The sequence below is a fragment of the Vanessa tameamea genome, chromosome 25, assembly GCF_037043105.1.
Source record: "Vanessa tameamea isolate UH-Manoa-2023 chromosome 25, ilVanTame1 primary haplotype, whole genome shotgun sequence".
In the NCBI taxonomy this organism is placed as follows: domain Eukaryota; kingdom Metazoa; phylum Arthropoda; class Insecta; order Lepidoptera; family Nymphalidae; genus Vanessa; species Vanessa tameamea.
The window spans coordinates 6,418,473-6,437,888 of NC_087333.1; the positions used below are offsets into that span (position 1 = coordinate 6,418,473).

General features: G+C 35.0%; 2 protein-coding genes across 2 annotated transcripts in view; one reads left to right on the forward strand and one right to left on the reverse strand.

Annotated features, from left to right (window-relative positions):
- Window positions 1-351: 351 nt before the first annotated feature.
- On the forward strand, window positions 352-1,774 carry LOC113396452 (26S proteasome regulatory subunit 8). The gene has a single exon (XM_026634388.2). The coding sequence runs from the start codon at window positions 497-499 to the stop codon at window positions 1,703-1,705; it is 1,209 nt and encodes a 402-aa protein (XP_026490173.1). The 5' UTR covers window positions 352-496; the 3' UTR covers window positions 1,706-1,774.
- Window positions 1,775-3,146: 1,372 nt separating this feature from the next.
- LOC113396487 (vitellogenin receptor Yl) overlaps window positions 3,147-19,416 on the reverse strand; it is a 35,500-nt gene continuing 19,230 nt past the window's right edge. The window contains exons 22-36 of the mRNA XM_026634438.2: window positions 19,106-19,191; window positions 18,500-18,648; window positions 18,058-18,134; window positions 16,827-17,014; window positions 16,009-16,158; window positions 15,547-15,748; window positions 14,666-14,818; window positions 14,014-14,125; window positions 12,098-12,217; window positions 11,476-11,699; window positions 11,003-11,327; window positions 10,310-10,461; window positions 9,792-9,875; window positions 4,350-4,434; window positions 3,147-3,876 (exon numbers count right to left, since the gene is read on the reverse strand). Of these exons, the coding sequence (XP_026490223.2) occupies window positions 3,781-3,876; window positions 4,350-4,434; window positions 9,792-9,875; window positions 10,310-10,461; window positions 11,003-11,327; window positions 11,476-11,699; window positions 12,098-12,217; window positions 14,014-14,125; window positions 14,666-14,818; window positions 15,547-15,748; window positions 16,009-16,158; window positions 16,827-17,014; window positions 18,058-18,134; window positions 18,500-18,648; window positions 19,106-19,191 (2,203 nt within the window). The 3' untranslated portion in view covers window positions 3,147-3,780. The remainder of the gene's footprint in view (window positions 3,877-4,349; window positions 4,435-9,791; window positions 9,876-10,309; window positions 10,462-11,002; window positions 11,328-11,475; window positions 11,700-12,097; window positions 12,218-14,013; window positions 14,126-14,665; window positions 14,819-15,546; window positions 15,749-16,008; window positions 16,159-16,826; window positions 17,015-18,057; window positions 18,135-18,499; window positions 18,649-19,105; window positions 19,192-19,416) is intronic.

Genomic DNA, 19,416 nt, shown 5'->3' on the forward strand with positions numbered 1-19,416 from the left:
GAAATGGACATAAACCTATGCATATTAAATGTTGTCAATAAAGTGAAGTGGCGGACAAAAATAGCAATTTTCAATTATTGTGTTTGTTATCAATTTTTTTTGCCTAGGGTTGAGTATAAAATGATCTTATTCTTAATGTTAACGTCATAATAATGGGGATCTCGGTTTATATGGTGTAAATAATTAGAAGATGATATATATTTTATTTTTAAAAACAAATAATTCATTTAAATATTTATTAAATCAGATAAAACATTTCAAGCACATTTTTTGTTTGTTGTCTTTTTAAGTTGTTATGTACTCTGTTTTATGTTATCACGAAACGCACTTATTATGTACTCTGTGGTCTCACAGTGACTTGGAAAATATAGCTGTCATTGTCATTATCCTCTTATACTTGTAATTCATTCTGCGTCGTCTAATAATCTCATGATTGCCGATTCAAACAACTGAAATATATATGTTGATTTAATTAATGTAACTGAGAAATATCACCATGACGCTTACTAAAATGGAGGTGGACTCCGTGAAGGGTGAAGGATTTCGGCCGTACTACACAACAAAAATTGAAGAACTGCAATTAATTGTAGCAGAAAAGTCTCAAAATCTTCGACGTCTTCAAGCTCAGCGTAATGAGCTCAACGCTAAAGTTCGCATGTTACGTGAAGAACTACAACTACTGCAAGAACAAGGTTCCTATGTCGGAGAAGTCGTGAAGCCAATGGACAAAAAGAAGGTACTCGTCAAAGTTCATCCTGAAGGCAAGTTCGTAGTAGATTTAGACAAAAACGTTGATATAAATGATGTTACTGCGAACTGCCGCGTCGCTCTGCGTAACGAAAGTTACACTCTTCATAAAATATTACCAAACAAAGTCGATCCTTTAGTGTCCCTTATGATGGTAGAAAAAGTTCCAGATTCAACTTATGAAATGGTAGGAGGTTTGGATAAGCAAATTAAAGAGATCAAAGAGGTGATAGAACTGCCTGTGAAGCATCCTGAGTTGTTTGATGCATTGGGTATTGCACAGCCTAAAGGAGTGCTGCTGTATGGTCCTCCGGGTACTGGTAAGACGTTGTTAGCGCGTGCCGTCGCCCACCACACTGAGTGTACCTTCATCCGAGTCTCGGGTTCTGAACTTGTGCAGAAATTCATTGGTGAAGGAAGTCGAATGGTCAGAGAACTCTTCGTTATGGCTAGAGAGCATGCTCCATCTATCATTTTCATGGATGAAATTGATTCTATTGGTTCCTCTCGTATTGAGTCTGGCAGTGGAGGTGACTCTGAAGTACAGAGAACCATGTTAGAGCTTCTTAACCAGTTGGATGGATTTGAAGCAACAAAGAACATAAAAGTAATTATGGCCACCAATCGTATTGACATCCTTGACCCGGCGCTATTGAGACCTGGTCGTATTGATAGAAAGATTGAGTTCCCACCACCAAATGAGGAAGCTCGTTTAGACATTCTGAAAATTCATTCTCGTAAAATGAATCTTACGAGAGGTATTAATCTACGTAAAATAGCAGAGCTGATGCCAGGGGCATCTGGTGCAGAGGTGAAGGGAGTGTGCACTGAAGCAGGCATGTATGCTCTCAGAGAACGCAGAGTCCATGTCACACAGGAAGACTTTGAAATGGCCGTAGCCAAGGTGATGCAAAAGGATTCCGAGAAAAACATGTCTATCAAGAAATTATGGAAGTAAATTACTATTCTTTTTTGTTCTAATATTCTTAACTTTTATGTACTAGATAATAAATAATTGATCTTAAAATTCTTGTTTTATTTTCATATTATTGTCCTTTGTTCCTTGCTAATGTCCAGATGTGTTTTAATACCTCAGTAAATTATTTGTAAGCAATTATACAATAATTGTTTACACCTTTAAAGACGTATCACTTTGTATATTACCCAACAGATATTAATTTTAAGTGCTTAGTGATAAGTTGATGGTGTAACTTTTCCAATAAATAAATAAATAAATAAATAAATAAATAAATAAAATACAAAGTCACACTGACAAAATAATACCCCATGTGAAGGTTATAAACTCCATTTGATAAGTTATAACTCCAAAAACAACAAAACTTTATGAATAAGCATTTATTATATCACAGAATTTGGCAATTATGTACATTGATCATTAATGATGAGCCTAAAATAATAAATATATATTAAAAACACACAATGAAGAACAATTTACAATGAAGAATTAAAATTATTTTGTATTGTGTTAAAACAACCTATTATAAATTGTATTGCATATCTACATAAATTATACAAACAAATCGAACTCACAAATTTCTAAAATATATATTATTCTTTTTTTTTTTTAATAATACGAATATTTTTATTCCACATTGGAAACATAGAAGCAAGAAAGAAGTTCTTTATGTAACAAATCTATTCCAGTTCCAACTACTGTACATATTTTGACTTTATTTTTTTAATTTGTTATAAATATTTTATTCCTCATTGGAAAGAGTACTTAATTAAGAAAAGTTATATAAATAACAAAACTATTATTATTTATTTTAATACAAACAATTACAGTATTAATGAACAAAAGAGTTTTAATTATGCTCTTACATAATTAACTCATTTTAACAGTTAGTTTTCAGCTCAAATACCAACTGGTATTAGCTTATTCATATATCATATATAATATTACCACTGACCTACCAACAAATGGACTAAACGAAAAGTGTTCTACATAGTCAGTAAACTTAAAACAATAATAAATTACAAAAAAAATCCTAATCATTTTTTTTAAGTATATATGGGTGTTCTCAAACCTATCGATCGATAGGCGAATAGTAAGTTAACACGTTGACTGCCACACGAAAAAAGATTGTTTCATTGAAGCCATGGCACTAAATTTTATATTAATAAATGTGTAATTTTGAATTGGTCGTGCTGAATATCAAATTTCTTATTAAATGGTAGAACAACATTTGAAAATTACATGAATAATATTTAATATTAACTCCAATGAATGACGTCCAACACGTTACTGTCGATCGACGATTTGTTACAACATCAAACGATCGATCGTTGATTATTGAGTCGACGTCGACTGTAACAAATTATCGATACATTTTAATCAATACGGGGGTCAATTACACTATAATTTAAAACAGTTACGATACATTCCGATTCGATTCGATTTTATTCCGAGCCAATTTCGACCGAACCGCAATTGGATCGCAAGTAATATAGGAAAACGGCTAGACTTCAACGATTAAATTGCGATTCGATTGCGATAAAGTGAAAATTTGTTAGTACTCTATTATTCTAGAATAATTGATCAATTGCCGTTTGATCCGATATTTTAACGAACAGTTAAAAATAACATCAATTTATTCACATCGAGCGACGATCGATCGATTGGTGTGGTAACACCCTCAGCCATCATACTGAGATTGAACCAAAGGGAAACCAATGGCGATTTTATTTAGCGATTATCTTCTCTCTACACGTTTCGTTTATATTCTCGTAATCTCGTTGACATTTGAGCGCAAGTCGTCCATTTGTTGGCATGTCATAGCGACCTTCCCCGGCTTCGCAAGGGTTAAATTTATTAACAAATAAAATGACAAGTTATAAATATAATGTATACCCTATATCACTCAGTAATAGTATAGCTATCCACCAGTGATTTTTTTTAGAATTAGATCATTAGTTCCGGAGATCATCTCGACATACAAACAATTTTTATTATTTATACTATTAGTATTGATAATATATTTACAACATTCTGACCAGATGATTATTAAAGATTTATTCTTTGATCATTCTTCTGCTTTCTCTCACATCTAAATCAGACTCTGTATCGGAGAGATCTTGATGTGTATCAAATGACAAACCTGATGTGCCCTGAAAAAAAAAACTTGTTACGTGAAATTTTAGCTTTTTCGTTTATTATAATAAGGTCCTATAGTTTATGATATTGCACAATGCTGGATCCGGGATTAGAACCAGTTCAAATTTAGGCTAAGCTTGTCGCTGTTTTTGTTTTCGGTGCGGCCATTCATTTTTATGACTAGAGGATATAGTAATTATAGTATATTACAATCACGAGAGATGTGAAGCAAAATAAACAACTTTGACAGTGAATTGACGCGACATCATTGGTCAATATAATCTATGATGTTCATTATGGATTTGCGAACAAATGGCGTGTGGAATATCGGAACTTTGGAACTAAAATTAAAGTCGATATAAATAGTAGCGGCTTCAAAAACTTAGAAAGAGATTTAGACATAGACAATTTTACTACTTTTTACTGATTGTTATATTCCTAAAAAAAATAATAATAATTATCATAAAATTTATAGCAATTAACTCACAATAGGCTTCGATTTCTTATGGAAGGACTCTTGCCACATGTTTCTTACGAATTGTAGTGGATTTACAAATTCATGTCCCATGCCGCTGAAAAAAAGGAAACAATTAGAATTAAATTATTAATTATTACTTTAATATATTTTTTTTCACATAGGTATCTAACATTAGATAAATATATATAAGATTTTTTCTTGTATTCTTTTTATTAGGACGACACAGTTAATGAAACACAATTGAGTTTCTCTGTAAAAAGAGATTTATTTGGATAATTTTACAATAAGAAAGAATAAAATAAAATTTTGTATTTACCTACGAATTTTTACAAAAATAATATTTACATACCTGTAAAAAGAGAAACGACATTTAATGTTTATTTATTAACAATGTCTGTTCCTAAATCACAAGATACTTTATACTTTACTTTATACAATTACGAGATTGATAATATTTTTCATAATTATATTTTTTATAAATTAGTTGTCATGTCACTGCGCGTTCGATGACGGTTGATGCGCGGAATTCAAATTAAAGAATAATACATTTTTTCTTTACATCTCCCCCCCTCCGTAAAGAAAGTCAGGTGAAGATGTTTTTTCATGCACGGTCTTTAATCGTAGATAGGAGCTGGTGTTAGCTTTGAAATGTGGAAAAAAGTGGACTCTGATCTCTTATGTTCAATATTTATTTTGTAAATTGAGTTTAAAATTTTTTGTAAAATTTTGTACGGTCCAAGTTTCAATTCATCAAGCTTCTTTCGATTCAGTTTATTTCCATTTTCTATAAAAACAATATCACCGACTTTGAACTCTATATGTTTTCTATTTTTATCGTAAATTTTCTTGTTATAATTATGTGATTTGATTGTATTTTCTAAAGCTTTTTCCCTAGCCTGGATTAAATCATGGTCAGTCTTCTTCTGTTTCAGCTCATTTGGCAAAATCGTAACATCTGTACCATAAAGTAGGTATTTAGGAGCATATCCAGTAATAGTATGCTCCGTTTCATTGTATTTTTGCACACAGTTGTGGGCTATAGTCGTCCATGCCATTTTAGTGTCATGTTCGTTTATCTTGCACCGGATTTTATTAACCAATGTCTGGTTTAATCTCTCATTTAAGCCATTTGAAAAAGGAGAATTCACTGCTGTAAAAATTATGGGAATATTTTTTTCATCCAAAAATCTTTTAAATTCCTTAGAATTGATACCTGGGTATTGGTCTGATAGTATTAATTCAATACCATCACTTTCTGTACAGTTTCTTATTAATTTAATGAAGTCATTAGCATTTTGAGTACTTGATGTTAGAATATACGCGTACCTGGTAAAATGATCTAATAAAAGATGTAAATATTTCTTTGTTGATCTGGAACCTCCGAAACCTCCAATGGTATCAATAGAGCATATCTGAAAAGGTTTTGTGGCGGGACCCAAGTGGGACATCAACCCATATTTAATTTGTCCTCTTGATTTATTCTTTAAGCATACTGTACAACTTTCACAGATTTTTTTTATGTTTTTAGTCATATTTTCTGCTGTATACACTGAGCTAATCATTCTCTGCATTTGTTTAATTCCTATATGCCCCAGATCTGTATGTACACTTTTCATGAAATCTATGCTAAATTCCTCTGATATAATAATTTTTTCTTTCTTCCTTACTTTTTTGTAGTAAACATTTTGTTTTTTCATTAACTTGTTTTTTCTGCATTGTATATATTCATTATTAACCTGGTCTTTTAGAATATCTTCTAGTGTTATTATATTAACTACTTTTAACTGTTCCTCTGAGTTTTCATTTGGCCCAAGTACCGGGTTTCTGCTTAGACAATCAGCTTCAATGTTGTATCTTCCTGGCGAATATTTAATTTCGAAATCATATTGTGATAAGTAGTATGTTAGATCTCCTAATTCTTCGTCTGTTCTAGATCTTATGTTCATATTTTCCAATGGTTTGTGATCAGAAAATACAGTGAATTTCCGACCTATCAATAGATGTTGCCAATACTTTACACATTCCTTAATTGCCAGACATTCCAGATAGATGGCTTTCTTCCTTTTCTGTACTTCAGTCAATTTTTTCGAAAAGTACGCTACTGGTTTTTCTTCATTGTTATTTTGTGGTTGTTTTAGTACTGCTCCTACTCCTAATATACTAGCATCTGTGTATATATGAATAGGTAGGTTTGGGTCAAAGATTGTTAATATCGGTTGAGAACATAATATTTGTTTCATTTCATTAAATGACTCCTGACATGCATCAGTCCAGTCAAAGGTTTGTCCTTTTCTCAAAAGGTTATGCAATGGTTCCAATTTAATGGCTATATTTGGCACATATTTATGATAAAAATTTATTTTTCCCAAAAATTGCCTCACATTCTTTTGAGTTTTAGGAGTCGGGAAGTTTTTTATTGATATTAAGTTATCTTTCAGTGGTCTGACTGAATTATTTTGTATTATGTGACCCAAGTATTTAACTGTATCAGCTGCAAATGTGCATTTAGAGAATTTTAGTTTTAAGCCTTCGCATTTTATTGCTTCAAAGAGTTTTTCCAAATATCTGATATGATCCGAGAAAGTTTCTGAGAAAACTAAAATATCATCTATGAAACATACTGCGAAATCTCCAAGCTTGTGTTTCCGTATTATATTACACATTATTCTCTGAAATATAGCTGGGGAGGTTTTCAAACCAAATGGCAAACAGGTCCATTGATAGTGTCCCTCCTGCGTCACAAACGCAGTTTTGTGTCTATCTGTGATACGTAAAGGAATTGACCAAAACGCTGAGTTTAGGTCCAGCGTTGAGAAAAACTTGCAATCTCTCGTCTTTAGTATTAGGTCGTCAATAAGAGGGAATGGTTGTGATTGAGGCACAACAATTTTATTTAAGTCTCGAAAGTCGATGCACAATCTTGATCTTTTGTTTTCATCTCTTTTATAAGCTAATGTGACTGGTGCTGCGAATGGGCTATATGATTCTTCTATTATATTTCTTTCCAATAATTTTGCAATTTGATCTTCAATCTCCTTCTTATCTTCTATTGTGCAACGATATGGTCTTTTGGAGCAATATTTTTCTATAAGTAGATCAATGTGTGCTTCATAACCTGTTACCTGTCCTATGTCATATTTGTCCTTTGCAAACACAGACTTATATTTCGAAATTAATTTATCAATCATGGCCTGTTTTTGAAAGTCTAAATGATTTATGCAAATTTTGAACTTTTCTTCAAGTATGTCTTCATTGAAGTTTATTAAATTATCATATTTAATCTCTTTAGAGACTATATCTATTTTGTCTGTTTCCTTGGAAACTATTTCACTTCTTTTTATAGGTAATTTCTGCGTAATTTTTAAGTTTTCGTTTTGAACTAGGTAAAATTCTTTTATACAATCAAGACCCACTAAAAAATCATAATCGAAATTTTCCTTGTCTATTACGAAAACATTCATTTTTTTTTCCACATCAAAGATGGCTATATCAAGTGTTATTACTCCATTTGCCTTTTTAACGCCATTAATCGTTTTTAAATTAGTATTGTTGCAATGACTGGTTTCCTTATTTTTTATTTTTAACAATTTAGAATTTATTAACGAAACGTTAGACCCAGAGTCATAGATTCCAGACACTTCAACATTTTTATTCAGTACTAATTTCACTTTGATCAATGGCGGTACTATTAGTTTTTTGGATCTCCACACTGCAATTCACATTCCAATTCTGAATTATTAACGAGCTTTACTTGCTTTTTATCTTTTTCAGTATTTGAATTTGTTTTAAACCAGCAAGAATCTTCTGAATGATAGCGTACGCCTTTATTTAATTTTTCACAAATGCTACATTTTTTTTTCTCTGGCTTAGTATCTTCTTTCTTCTTAATAAATTTTCTTCTTGAAACTAAATGTTCTAATTTTCCAAGTTCACTAAACAAATTTTTTGTTTCTACGATTTGGTCTTTGTTGATTTTGTCTGTTATAAAATCTGGTAAGCCGGCAGCAATGATATCAATAAGAGTCCCTTCATCTATTGTTTTTCTTACCTCTAGTAAAAGTTTTTCTTTCTTTACTGCATATTCTAGTAAAGATCCTGATTGGTATTTGTAAGATAAAGCATACTTACTAGCAGTCCAACCTCTATTAGCATATGTTTCCAAAAAACATGATTTCCATTTTGACCACTCGGAATGTAAGCTAAGTTTCATCATCATGGAAGAATACCAATCAGTGCATGATTTTTCAAGAAATAATCTGAAGATTTCAATCATTTCTTCTTCTTTTACGATACTAAACCTTGTACATTCTTTTTCAAATACTTCCATCCACTGGTGTGCATTCGAACTTTTACCATCAAATTTTCCAATCACAAACTTGTCAGCTAAATTTTTAATACTTTGTTTTTCTTTGTCTTGTTGACTTTTAACAAACGTTTCCAAAATTTTCACTATGGGATCTTCTGAACACCTTTTACTACCAATAGTCATTTGTTCTTGGGTAGTTTCCTCTAAAAATTGATCCTGAAACATCATGTTTCCATCCTCATCAAAATATGTTTGTAGTATATCCTGTGTTGTTTTTATCCAAACACTTCTAGTTTGATATCTTTTCTTTAATGTATTTTTCACGGTAAAGAAGGTTTTCGAGGTTTGGATATGTTTGTGAAGTGATACTGCTTGATATTCTTCAGGCATAACGAAAACTTTTCCATCTTTTGTGGCAATTGCGGTTATGGCGATATAGTTTGACTTTCCGTCTATTGATGGTTTAATTTCAAATGTAAACTTCAACGACTCCATTTTTTTACAATAAATGTCGTTTTATAAGATTTTTTCTTGTATTCTTTTTATTAGGACGACACAGTTAATGAAACACAATTGAGTTTCTCTGTAAAAAGAGATTTATTTGGATAATTTTACAATAAGAAAGAATAAAATAAAATTTTGTATTTACCTACGAATTTTTACAAAAATAATATTTACATACCTGTAAAAAGAGAAACGACATTTAATGTTTATTTATTAACAATGTCTGTTCCTAAATCACAAGATACTTTATACTTTACTTTATACAATTACGAGATTGATAATATTTTTCATAATTATATTTTTTATAAATTAGTTGTCATGTCACTGCGCGTTCGATGACGGTTGATGCGCGGAATTCAAATTAAAGAATAATACATTTTTTCTTTACATATATTTGAAAAAATAAATAACACGAGTTTTAATTAGACGGGTTCCTTTCATTGTAACTTTTGCTAACAAGCTTGACTTGAAGTAAAATTTGACAACACTACCCCAAGTTTTTCTGATAATTTCGTAAGGGTCTATATTTTGGGAGCGACAGATAAATGACGACTTTATTTATCTATTCAATTAAACCGCAATTGTCCTTCATCTGTTGAGCTTATACATTTTTTATTAATAATAAAATAAATACCACCCACTTGATAATGTAACCGGCTTCCGGCATATTTAAAATGGGGTTTGACAGATGGGTCATTCCGTCCGTAGTATTCTGGTACCGCACTCTGCAATGGGATACAAAAATATGTTCGTTTTTGTGATTATCGGTTTTGTGAGATTATGACAGTGCGCATTGTTTACGGCCGTACTTGATTTTTTATGAAAAATTGAACTCAAACTCCTATGGAAAAAAATACTCGCACCTCATTGCTCAATGTACGCGGCTAGACCTTATCGAGACGAATCCGACATGCAAAATTATTTAGCCAATGAAAATTATATTCTTCTTCGGAAGCTCGTTTCATAGACCGAACTAGTGTCTCTTGAAAACGACTACATCGTGACCGAAAGCGGTCCAAACACCATAAAGTATAGAACTAAACGCTAGAAGTCATTATTTATTTAGAGATAAAGTATTTTTATAGATCATATAACAAATAAGTTGATTAAAATTATTAGTTTTTTTGTCCAACCGAATTACATGTTCTTATAAACTCACTGCATATAGTTTGCTGCATTTTTCTTCTTTGTGAGCCGACGCACGAACAGACACACGTAAAGAGCGAAGAGAACCACTACCAACGTCACCACCACAACAGGCAATGCACGTGTAGAGCTCATTCCTACCACCACACCTTCGAACCGCGCCAGCTAGACACACCGAAAATATTCGGAGACAAAGTAAGTTTTCAATGGAAATATAAACTATATGTAATATGAAAAGCTCACTGCAAGTCAATTTAATCTATAATATTCTAAATTTATGTTTCACCACATATTCGCCTATTTTAATTTAAGTCGGTCTATTTGATATCGACCTTCTTTTGGGAATGCTTGCTGAGGTTGATTGGTTGATGACCAGCATATGGCTTGTCGTGCAACAGTTATAAAGCCTCGTGAATAGGGGAAAAGGCCGTCACCGTGCCTCTTCCCCTGAGGCAAGTTTCACGTAGTTAAAAGCGGTACTCGACTCGGGAAGGTCAGCAGATGCGTTTGTAAAAACGATCCCATAGACCTTCACATCCTTGGCAAGTTTCCTCGCAAGAGTATTACTAGGTCTAAATCCAAGAAAACTTTGTTCCCTCTAGGGCAAGGAGACCATTGTACCAGACGGCGTCCAAAAAATGCTCTGATTACTTTGCCGGCAAAAACACGACGTACAAATAAAAATATATTTCTATTAACAACTCACTTCACTATCCTCGACCGGTGGACACGTCCCATCACTAGTCCAGGTCCCGTCGTGACAAACGCACTGTGGACCCATTGACTCCATCACGCAAATATTGGAACATGTGATCGTTTCGCAGTCATCGTGGACGTCATCTCTCTGAACGCTCTCGTGCTGGATCACGAATGCGGTGCCGTTAGGTAAGTGGCTGTAGGGGCTACAAGTCTTCGAGCTGAACAGTAGACAGCGAATTAGATGGGTGCCACTGAGGAGGTACAGGTGATCTTCGAACAGCGCGAGATGTTGGGGAGAATGGATGGTGGGATTATTGGAGAAGATCGTCATCCTGTAACAGATAATTAATTGTTAAGATGTAATTATCTAGTTTAGAAAATTTTAGTATTCTCTGCAATCGCTTTTCGCGTCCAGTGTTAGAGTTTGAGTTTAGAATATTTAGAATTAACTAATAGTGAGGTATTTTGACAACTACTAACATCACTTTACCATCATAATCCACTTGCATTATACTTGAAGGATCACTTGCGATGTACACAATCTTGGAGAAGGAATCAGCAGCGAGACCAGAACAGCTTGCCACTGAAGTCAGGTCTGATACATTCTTGCCTGAGAGAGAGGCAGATCGGACGATGGCTTCTGTTCCCTCACTGACGCAGAAGAACATTTTATAGTTCGCCGGGTCCACTACCAAGGCGGTCACCTGATGGTCACCAGTTTTTTATTACTTAAGTAAAAATCAAGTTAATATCATCAGTTATCCTTAAAATAACTTAATAAGTAAGCTTTGTTTGTTACGAGTCAAGAAAGTACGAAGTAGTAAGGGCTAAATATTTAACAAATAGAACATACTAGAATATACTAGAATATAATACCAGATCTTGGGGTAATGAAAGATACAGTAATCTGTAAACCATAATTCTCAAAGTTTTTGATAAAGTTATTAGTTAGTTATTTATCAAATTAGAGAACGACGAAATAAGGATTTCGTAATTATTTAAGTTATATTTTACTATAGTTTTTTTTAAGTAGTCTTCTTCTTCAATCCAATAATATAAAACATACAATTGAAGTTAAAACTTAACTTATAATCGGCCTCACCTTTGCCACGGAAGGCAGCTGTAGTACGTGCGCGCACCGCCGGCGCCGGAAGTGACACACGCGCACGTGGCCGTGACCGTCGCTGAAGTACACGTTACCTGTCACCCAATCCGCTGACACCTGACACATTCAGGTAAGAGTTAATTGTAGTCAATCAGCTATGTTGTAGTATAACTACACTACACACGGTCACGACGTAGATTTTAGAGAAGCTTCAGAGAAATTTCCCACCATATACATGAAATTGTTAAAATCTTTTATATATATATATATAAATAGTAGGTCGGCGGACGGCGGGCAAATGGGCCATCTGATGGTAAGTGGTCACCAACGCCCATAGACATTGACGCTGTAAGTATTACTAACCATTCCTTAGGTCACATCAATGCGCTAACCTTGGGAGCTGAGATGTTATGTCCCTGGTGGCTGTAGTTACACTGGCACACCCACACACAACAATACTAAGTATTGATGTTTGGTAGTAGAATATCTAATGAGTTGGTGGTATCTCTCAGACGGGCTTGCACAAAGCTCTACCACCAATTAAATCTGCAAGATTCTCCAAGAATATCTCAGACAAGGTAATTTAATTATGTCTGATATATAAATTCACTGACATGTAACAATACTTTAAAACTGAATTGTTCAAAGAACCCGTCCATGGAAAATGCGATTCAAGTTACTTTTTCGAGTTTGGACCCCATTACTGAAACTCCGCTGTCCGTCTGTCATCAAGCTGTATCTCATGAACCGGGATGGTTAAACAGTTGAAATTTTCACAGATGATGTAGGTCCGTTGCCGCTATAACAACAAATACTATAAATATTTAAGCGGGTTCCCATACAACAGACATGATTTTTTTGCCGTTTCATAGTACGGAATCCTCATGTGCGACTAGCGCTTGGCCGGTGAGCTTTGTGCTAGCCCGCCTGGGTACCACTCACTCATCATTATATTCTACCGCGTTGTTATGTTCCGGCTTGAAATGTGAGTGAGCCAGTGTAACTGCTGGCATAAGGGAGAACATATAAGTTCACAAAGTTTTTCAAGTTCTTTTACACTGCTTACAGTAAAGTGATACTGGCCGAAATCGTCACGTAAGGACTGGAACCACTCTGTGGAACCAGCTTTCGCCGGCGGTTTTTCCGAACCGATACGACTTGGGAACCTTTAAGAAAAGAGCGTACTCCTTCCTGAAAGGCCAGCAACGCATCTGCAAGCCCCCCGGTGTTGCAGATATCCATGGGCGGTGGTAGTCACTTTCGATCAGGTGAGCTTCCTGCTCGTTTTGCCAATTCTAATATAAAAAAAAAAATGCGTTGTGCCCTTTGCAGGCGACCCTTTTCTCTCTTCCTCTTTGGCCCTTTCTATTAAATATGGTTTCATAAAAAATATTTAAACTAAATTTTTGTTATTGTTTAAATTTACATGTCGTTTTAAAATAAATTTTATTTCTTGTCATCGTTACGTTGTAAATTTGTCATTGTTCTTAATTTATAGCGAAATGTTATAACAGTCCCTTGGACCCTTTAATGCCTACTCATCATTATATAATATAATCTTAACGTCTTCATATTTTAACCGCCAGCCAGTCAGTCCTGATCCAACTTCTATATCGACGGTTGCCTTAAGAAAAATCTATTTGAATTTCTTTATTAAAAAGTCTCAGCCCCTAAACCCTATAATAGAAAGCAGCCTCATTCAGATGATAAATGGTCAATACCGCACATGCTCTTTAGTGTCGTAAGAAATAAAAGATAATAAGCGCCAATGCGCCACCCGTTATGTACCCTGTGTCTATATTTAAATCTCATCCTCATCCTTCAAACCATACTACATAATATAATAACATAATATAATAACATAACATAATGCTGTTTGTAGTAAATTGCCTTCAATCAGACGAAAAACATACCTTTGTAGGAACTCCGACGTTTGTGATCACACCAAATTCTGATCCTTTGTCATGTAAGTTCACCTCGACCAGCTTACCCATTTGACTTGATGCTACGTACATTTTCCCACTCCTGAAATACAGCTTCGGTTTCCGTTGATAGTTCGAAAAAAAATATTTATATGATACTTAATAACAGAAATAAAATGAATTTAAAAATAATTAGGGCGAAGTAATTAAAAGTTTATAGTTTTATGTTTTTGGTCGTAGTAATGATTGATACCTGTGTTCGCAAAGATAGACAGGTCAAAGCGTAAATACAGCGAGCTACAGCCTCCCAAATTTGTGACGTCAAAAGAACTTGATATTTTATTATAAATCATTTTAAATCAGGACCTCTTAGCCGTATAAAACTAGCAATTGAATGAGTTGAATTAATTCTATACTAAAGAATCTTAACATGAAAGTCATTTACGAAATCTCCGCAAAAAATTACATTGAAGCCTACCTACCCAGTTTAGTTTAAACTGAAATCTGTTCAGCAGAGCAGAGTATTTGGGCTTCAATATAATGTTTTGTGGATATTTAGTAAATTACCTTCAGTCTGTAAATCATTAGCCGCAGCAAGTCGAACAGAATTTAATAATAAATAAAAAAAAATCACACATCTTACATGACAGCAATATCAATATCGCTGATCTCTTTATCATCCTTGTCGTGATACTGTAGGCTGTGGATGTGATTGGTCATGGACCACACGGAACTCCTTTTGGTATAGAGCACGGAGAGACGGCCGCGAACAGCTTTGCAGGAACGACGATCGGATCTAGTTAGAATTAATGAAGACATAGAATGCTGATCTTCGGATGGTCCACACAAACACAGCTGAATTGTTATGTGATTAAATTGTGTTTATAATTAAAGCACTTGCTTGTGTTGGAATAAAATAAAAACTTTCCTCACGATCAATAATTTCTTCACCCTGAAGCGTTTCACGATCAAAACTTATACAAAAATTGTTCTTTGCTCGAAAACATTTACTAGCCCCTCCTCCCAATGTAGCAAAAAATCAGTTTTGATTTAATTTAAAATACAAATTAGTTTAGTCAAAACCGGATGTAGACAATTAACAACGTAAAATGGAACAACTATTGAAATCGAATTAATACTACTGGTAATATTTTTTATACATAAAAACAATAAAATAAAATTAATGCTAATACACTTGTCTCAATAACTTCAATGGTAGCGATGAACTAAAATGCATCCTCATGTTAACTGAGCACGTTAGCTGGCTGGACGCAAGTATGCAAAAGCTTTTCCATGCAGCGTACACGCTGCACGGACCGCAAGTAAAATGGAAAGGAATAAATTATATGATCGAAACAAGTCTCTCATTCTGGAATATTGTTCTATATTCGAAAAAGTTTCGATTTACGTAACAATATATTGATTCATCCTTAAAGTCTTGATGGTAAGATCTAAAGCTTTTAATATAAATTGACGTTGGTATATAAAAATATTAAAACCAGAAAATTTATCAAAAACACCTACCTGAGTGCGTACCCCGCGTGGCATGAGCACACGAAGGAACCGGGCAAGTTGTGACACACCTGCGAGCACGTGCTCAGAGCGCACTCGTCCACATCGTGACACTTGCTTCCGTTCACGGTGTACCCGTGAGGACACGTGCAGTGCGGGCCGCGTGGGCTGGGCTGGCACGAGTGCTCACACGTGTCCCGCGTGCACGGACTTTCTGTGATCATGTATAACTTCCCTTTAGTAATTGTACATATTATAACCACTATGATTAGCGTAAACCCTCGATTGCCCCAGCCATTGTGGCAGCATTTCGTGTTTCTATATAAATGCGAGTATTTTATACATAAATACATTAACACCTCTTAAGGGAAAATTCACTTAAATTTATTCCTATAATTATTTCGCTGATAAACAAAAAAAACATTTTAATATGGGCTGAGTACTTTGTACAATAATAAATGAAGATAGCTTTACCACAGAGTCTCTCCTCGTCGGAGCCGTCCGCACAGTCGCGCACGCGGTCGCACACGCGCGTCCACTCCACGCACTGCCCGCTGTCGCAGCGGTAGCCCTTACTGCAACTCTCCACTTGGTGGGACGAGTCGACGGGCAGGGTTTTGTTCACTACGGACGATAAACAATATTATTAGTAACTATTATAGGTAGAGGAAACGACGTCCGAGTCACCGTTTAACTTATGTGAATCCACAGTACCAATATCTATGTGCGTGACTTTATCAGATGTCCCAATTAATTTGATCGAATAAATAAATAGTCCCTGCTTTGATAGAATAAATATATAGGCCTTCCGTTAATTGCCAGTGAGCCAGAATATCTGTATACTAAGAGATCACAAAACTTTTTTATGGATGTATGTTCTCCAGTAAGCATCTTTCGTTGGGAACATCTATGATAATACCTTTTGTATGGTTTTCAAAATTGTTAAGCTCAAATTTCTTAGCCTTTGGGCAAAAGATTGTTATTATTATTATTAAATATAACTTGATGGAAGGGCTTTGTGCTAGCTCGTCTGGTTAATTACTACCAAGTCATGATATATTTATCATACAGCAACAGTTACTGTTGCTGAGTACCGACTTAAAGGGTGGATGAGTCAATGTAACTACATACACAAGCGATATGACAACTAAGTTGGCAACTTTGGTGGTGCATTGGTGATAAAAGAAATGATTAATATTTATATGGATGGATATGGATAGTTGTGACCATTCATCATCAGACGACCCACCCGTATGCCCGTCCGCCTACCTATGATATAAAAATATACTAACTCATCGCGCACGCCTCCGCGGTTTCATCGGAGCCGTCCCCACAGTCCGTATGTCCATCACACCAGCGGCGATGTGATAAGCACATTAACTCCTGCTTGCAGGAATAGTGAATCTCCCTGTACAATAAGCAGTGCAGGTAGCAGCCGGTCTCGTCCGTTCCGCCCGGACAGTCCACCTTTCCGTTGCATCTGTCATTTGCCAACAACGATTACATAGTACGTAGGTATCTCTTTTAAATTATTGACATTAGTTATGTCCAGCCTGCAATAAAGGATTATATAGAATATATATAATTGTATTATATAATTGTATAAATTTTGTATTTTAAATGTTGAAAAAGACTAGTACTGATTTCCTTGCCGGTTCTCCTCGGTAGAATCTACATTCTGAACCGGTGATAGTGGTGGCTTAATATAGTTTAAAAGTGCTTGTAAAAAATTGGATCAGAAAAGCAATTTGGATTGAATAGTCGAAGTTTGTCGAATTGTGTATGAAGGAATAGTAGAATAGGAAAACGGCTAAACAACACAGTTCAGATTCGATCAGTGCCGGCGTTAGGGAGTGGCGCCATGGGGCGACGGCCCAAGGCGCCAAATTTGGGCGGGGCCGAGATCTAGTATCTCCTGCCTCTTAAATAAACTCAATGCTTTATACATATCTTTAGAGTCCAGCGGTCCTCGACTCGTTGCAATTACGTTCGCTAAGAACAAAAAAAAGTCGTTACTTAGAAAACATTGAGTTTTCTAAGGGCCGACTTGGACCTTCCCAGACCGAACCTGGTCATGTAAAAGGTCGAATGCATGTCCAGCCCTGGGGGCATATATGGTTAAGGCTAGTCCTGGATTCGATAGCGATAAAGTGTCAATATGTTACTGGAATTGAGGCCCTGGGGCTTGTTACAGTATACTTTATTTCAATTACTCCAAACCTCAATTTTTACATACATAATAATTATTCACATTGACGACTTAAATAAGTACATTAGTAAGTACATACCTATATAAAAATAAAAATAAAAATTAATGAAGAATTTCACGTAACATAAACCCAACAAGTATTTATTAGCAAGTCTGGGGTTTACACCATAAATCATCAAGTCGCCTATTCCCCAGATACTCTGGGGATGTTCAAATTTACTAGCTTGACCTTCTTGACATACGAGAAAAAAGATAAGAATACATCCATGCTTATTCAACATATAAAATTAAGTAGATTGTTTAATATATCTAACCGAGCTGTCATGGGCAAACAGATGCTGCTGTTGTGTTCGCACGCGTACTCCCATGGCATACACGTCAGCAGGTTTTCCTGTGTATGCAAAAAACTTTTACTCAAATAGTTTTTCAGGCGATTGGGCGTTCGAAGTACTCTCAAATTAATTTTGCACATAGACGATGTTATCAACTTGATGTGGTACTCGTAACTTCACGCATTTGAAGATATTTCACTTTTTACTTCCTTAGGACTCCGCAATACAATTAACATTGTTAAGTTTTTTATTTTCCAAAATAATTTAAAATATTAGGTCTTTGTAAATAACAGAGCCAGATTTAGAGGACATCCGGGGCTTCAGCCCTCGGCCACAATGTAAATATACATTCGATTTTAGGTATTCGTACTAGTAGCTAACAAAATCATCTATTTTCCAAAGAAAACTTCCACTGAGAACTCACCGACTCTTCAAACAACTCCGAAATGTCGCAGTCATCCTCATCATCATGATCCTCACAGTCATACTTGCCATCGCAACGCTTGGACAAATCTATGCAAGTGTTATTTTTGCATTGGAACAAATGCTCTGGACAAAGATACTCATTGCTCTCTGGAACAAAGTAATTTAATTGGTAACCTGCGACAACAAATTAAAAGGACTTACACATAAACATAATCAGCCTGTAAATTTCCCACTGCTGGGCTAAGGCCTCCTCTCCCGTTGAGGAGAAGGTATGGAGCAGATTCCACCACGCTGCTCCAATGCGGGTTGGTGGATAAAAGGACTTGCCAACCCCCAAATTAGATATTGAGCTGTGATGACGATGATGAAAAATATTTTTAGGAAACCTGCACTATCGGATGAAATTCTAGAAATGGGACATTTATGAACGTAGATCTGCTTTAATTTTTTTTTCAAATTTGACTACCACATGTCACAGGGTTGAGTCATTTAATATAAATCTTTTTAACATTTTTTTTTAATGAACAGCCTAGAAAATTTACTATTAATTTTAAGTTGCACTTCACACTAACTATATTTCTATAGATATCTGAAATGTTCTCACCACAATTAATTTCGTCAGAACCGTCAGCACAGTCTTCCCCACCATCACAGTGCCAAGTGATTGGGATGCAGTTGCCAGATCCGCACCTGGTAAATGAATCACATCAAGTTATGTACAATATAATCAGGTATACGATTGACAGTGTCGACATAGAATACTACAAAAAGTTCTGTCTGCCAAATATGATGGTTTAAATATCAAAATCAAAATATACATATTTCACGTAAAAGTTAAAATAAATAAAGCTCCTCCCGGTCGTGTCCGATTTGCCGTCCCATCGGATTGTGAGAGGGAAGGAAAAGAGAGTGCAT

Excerpts from the sequence above, each read along its gene's own strand:
- LOC113396452 (XM_026634388.2), top strand. The coding sequence starts at position 497 with ATGACGCTTACTAAAATGGAGGTGGACTCCGTGAAGGGTGAAGGATTT.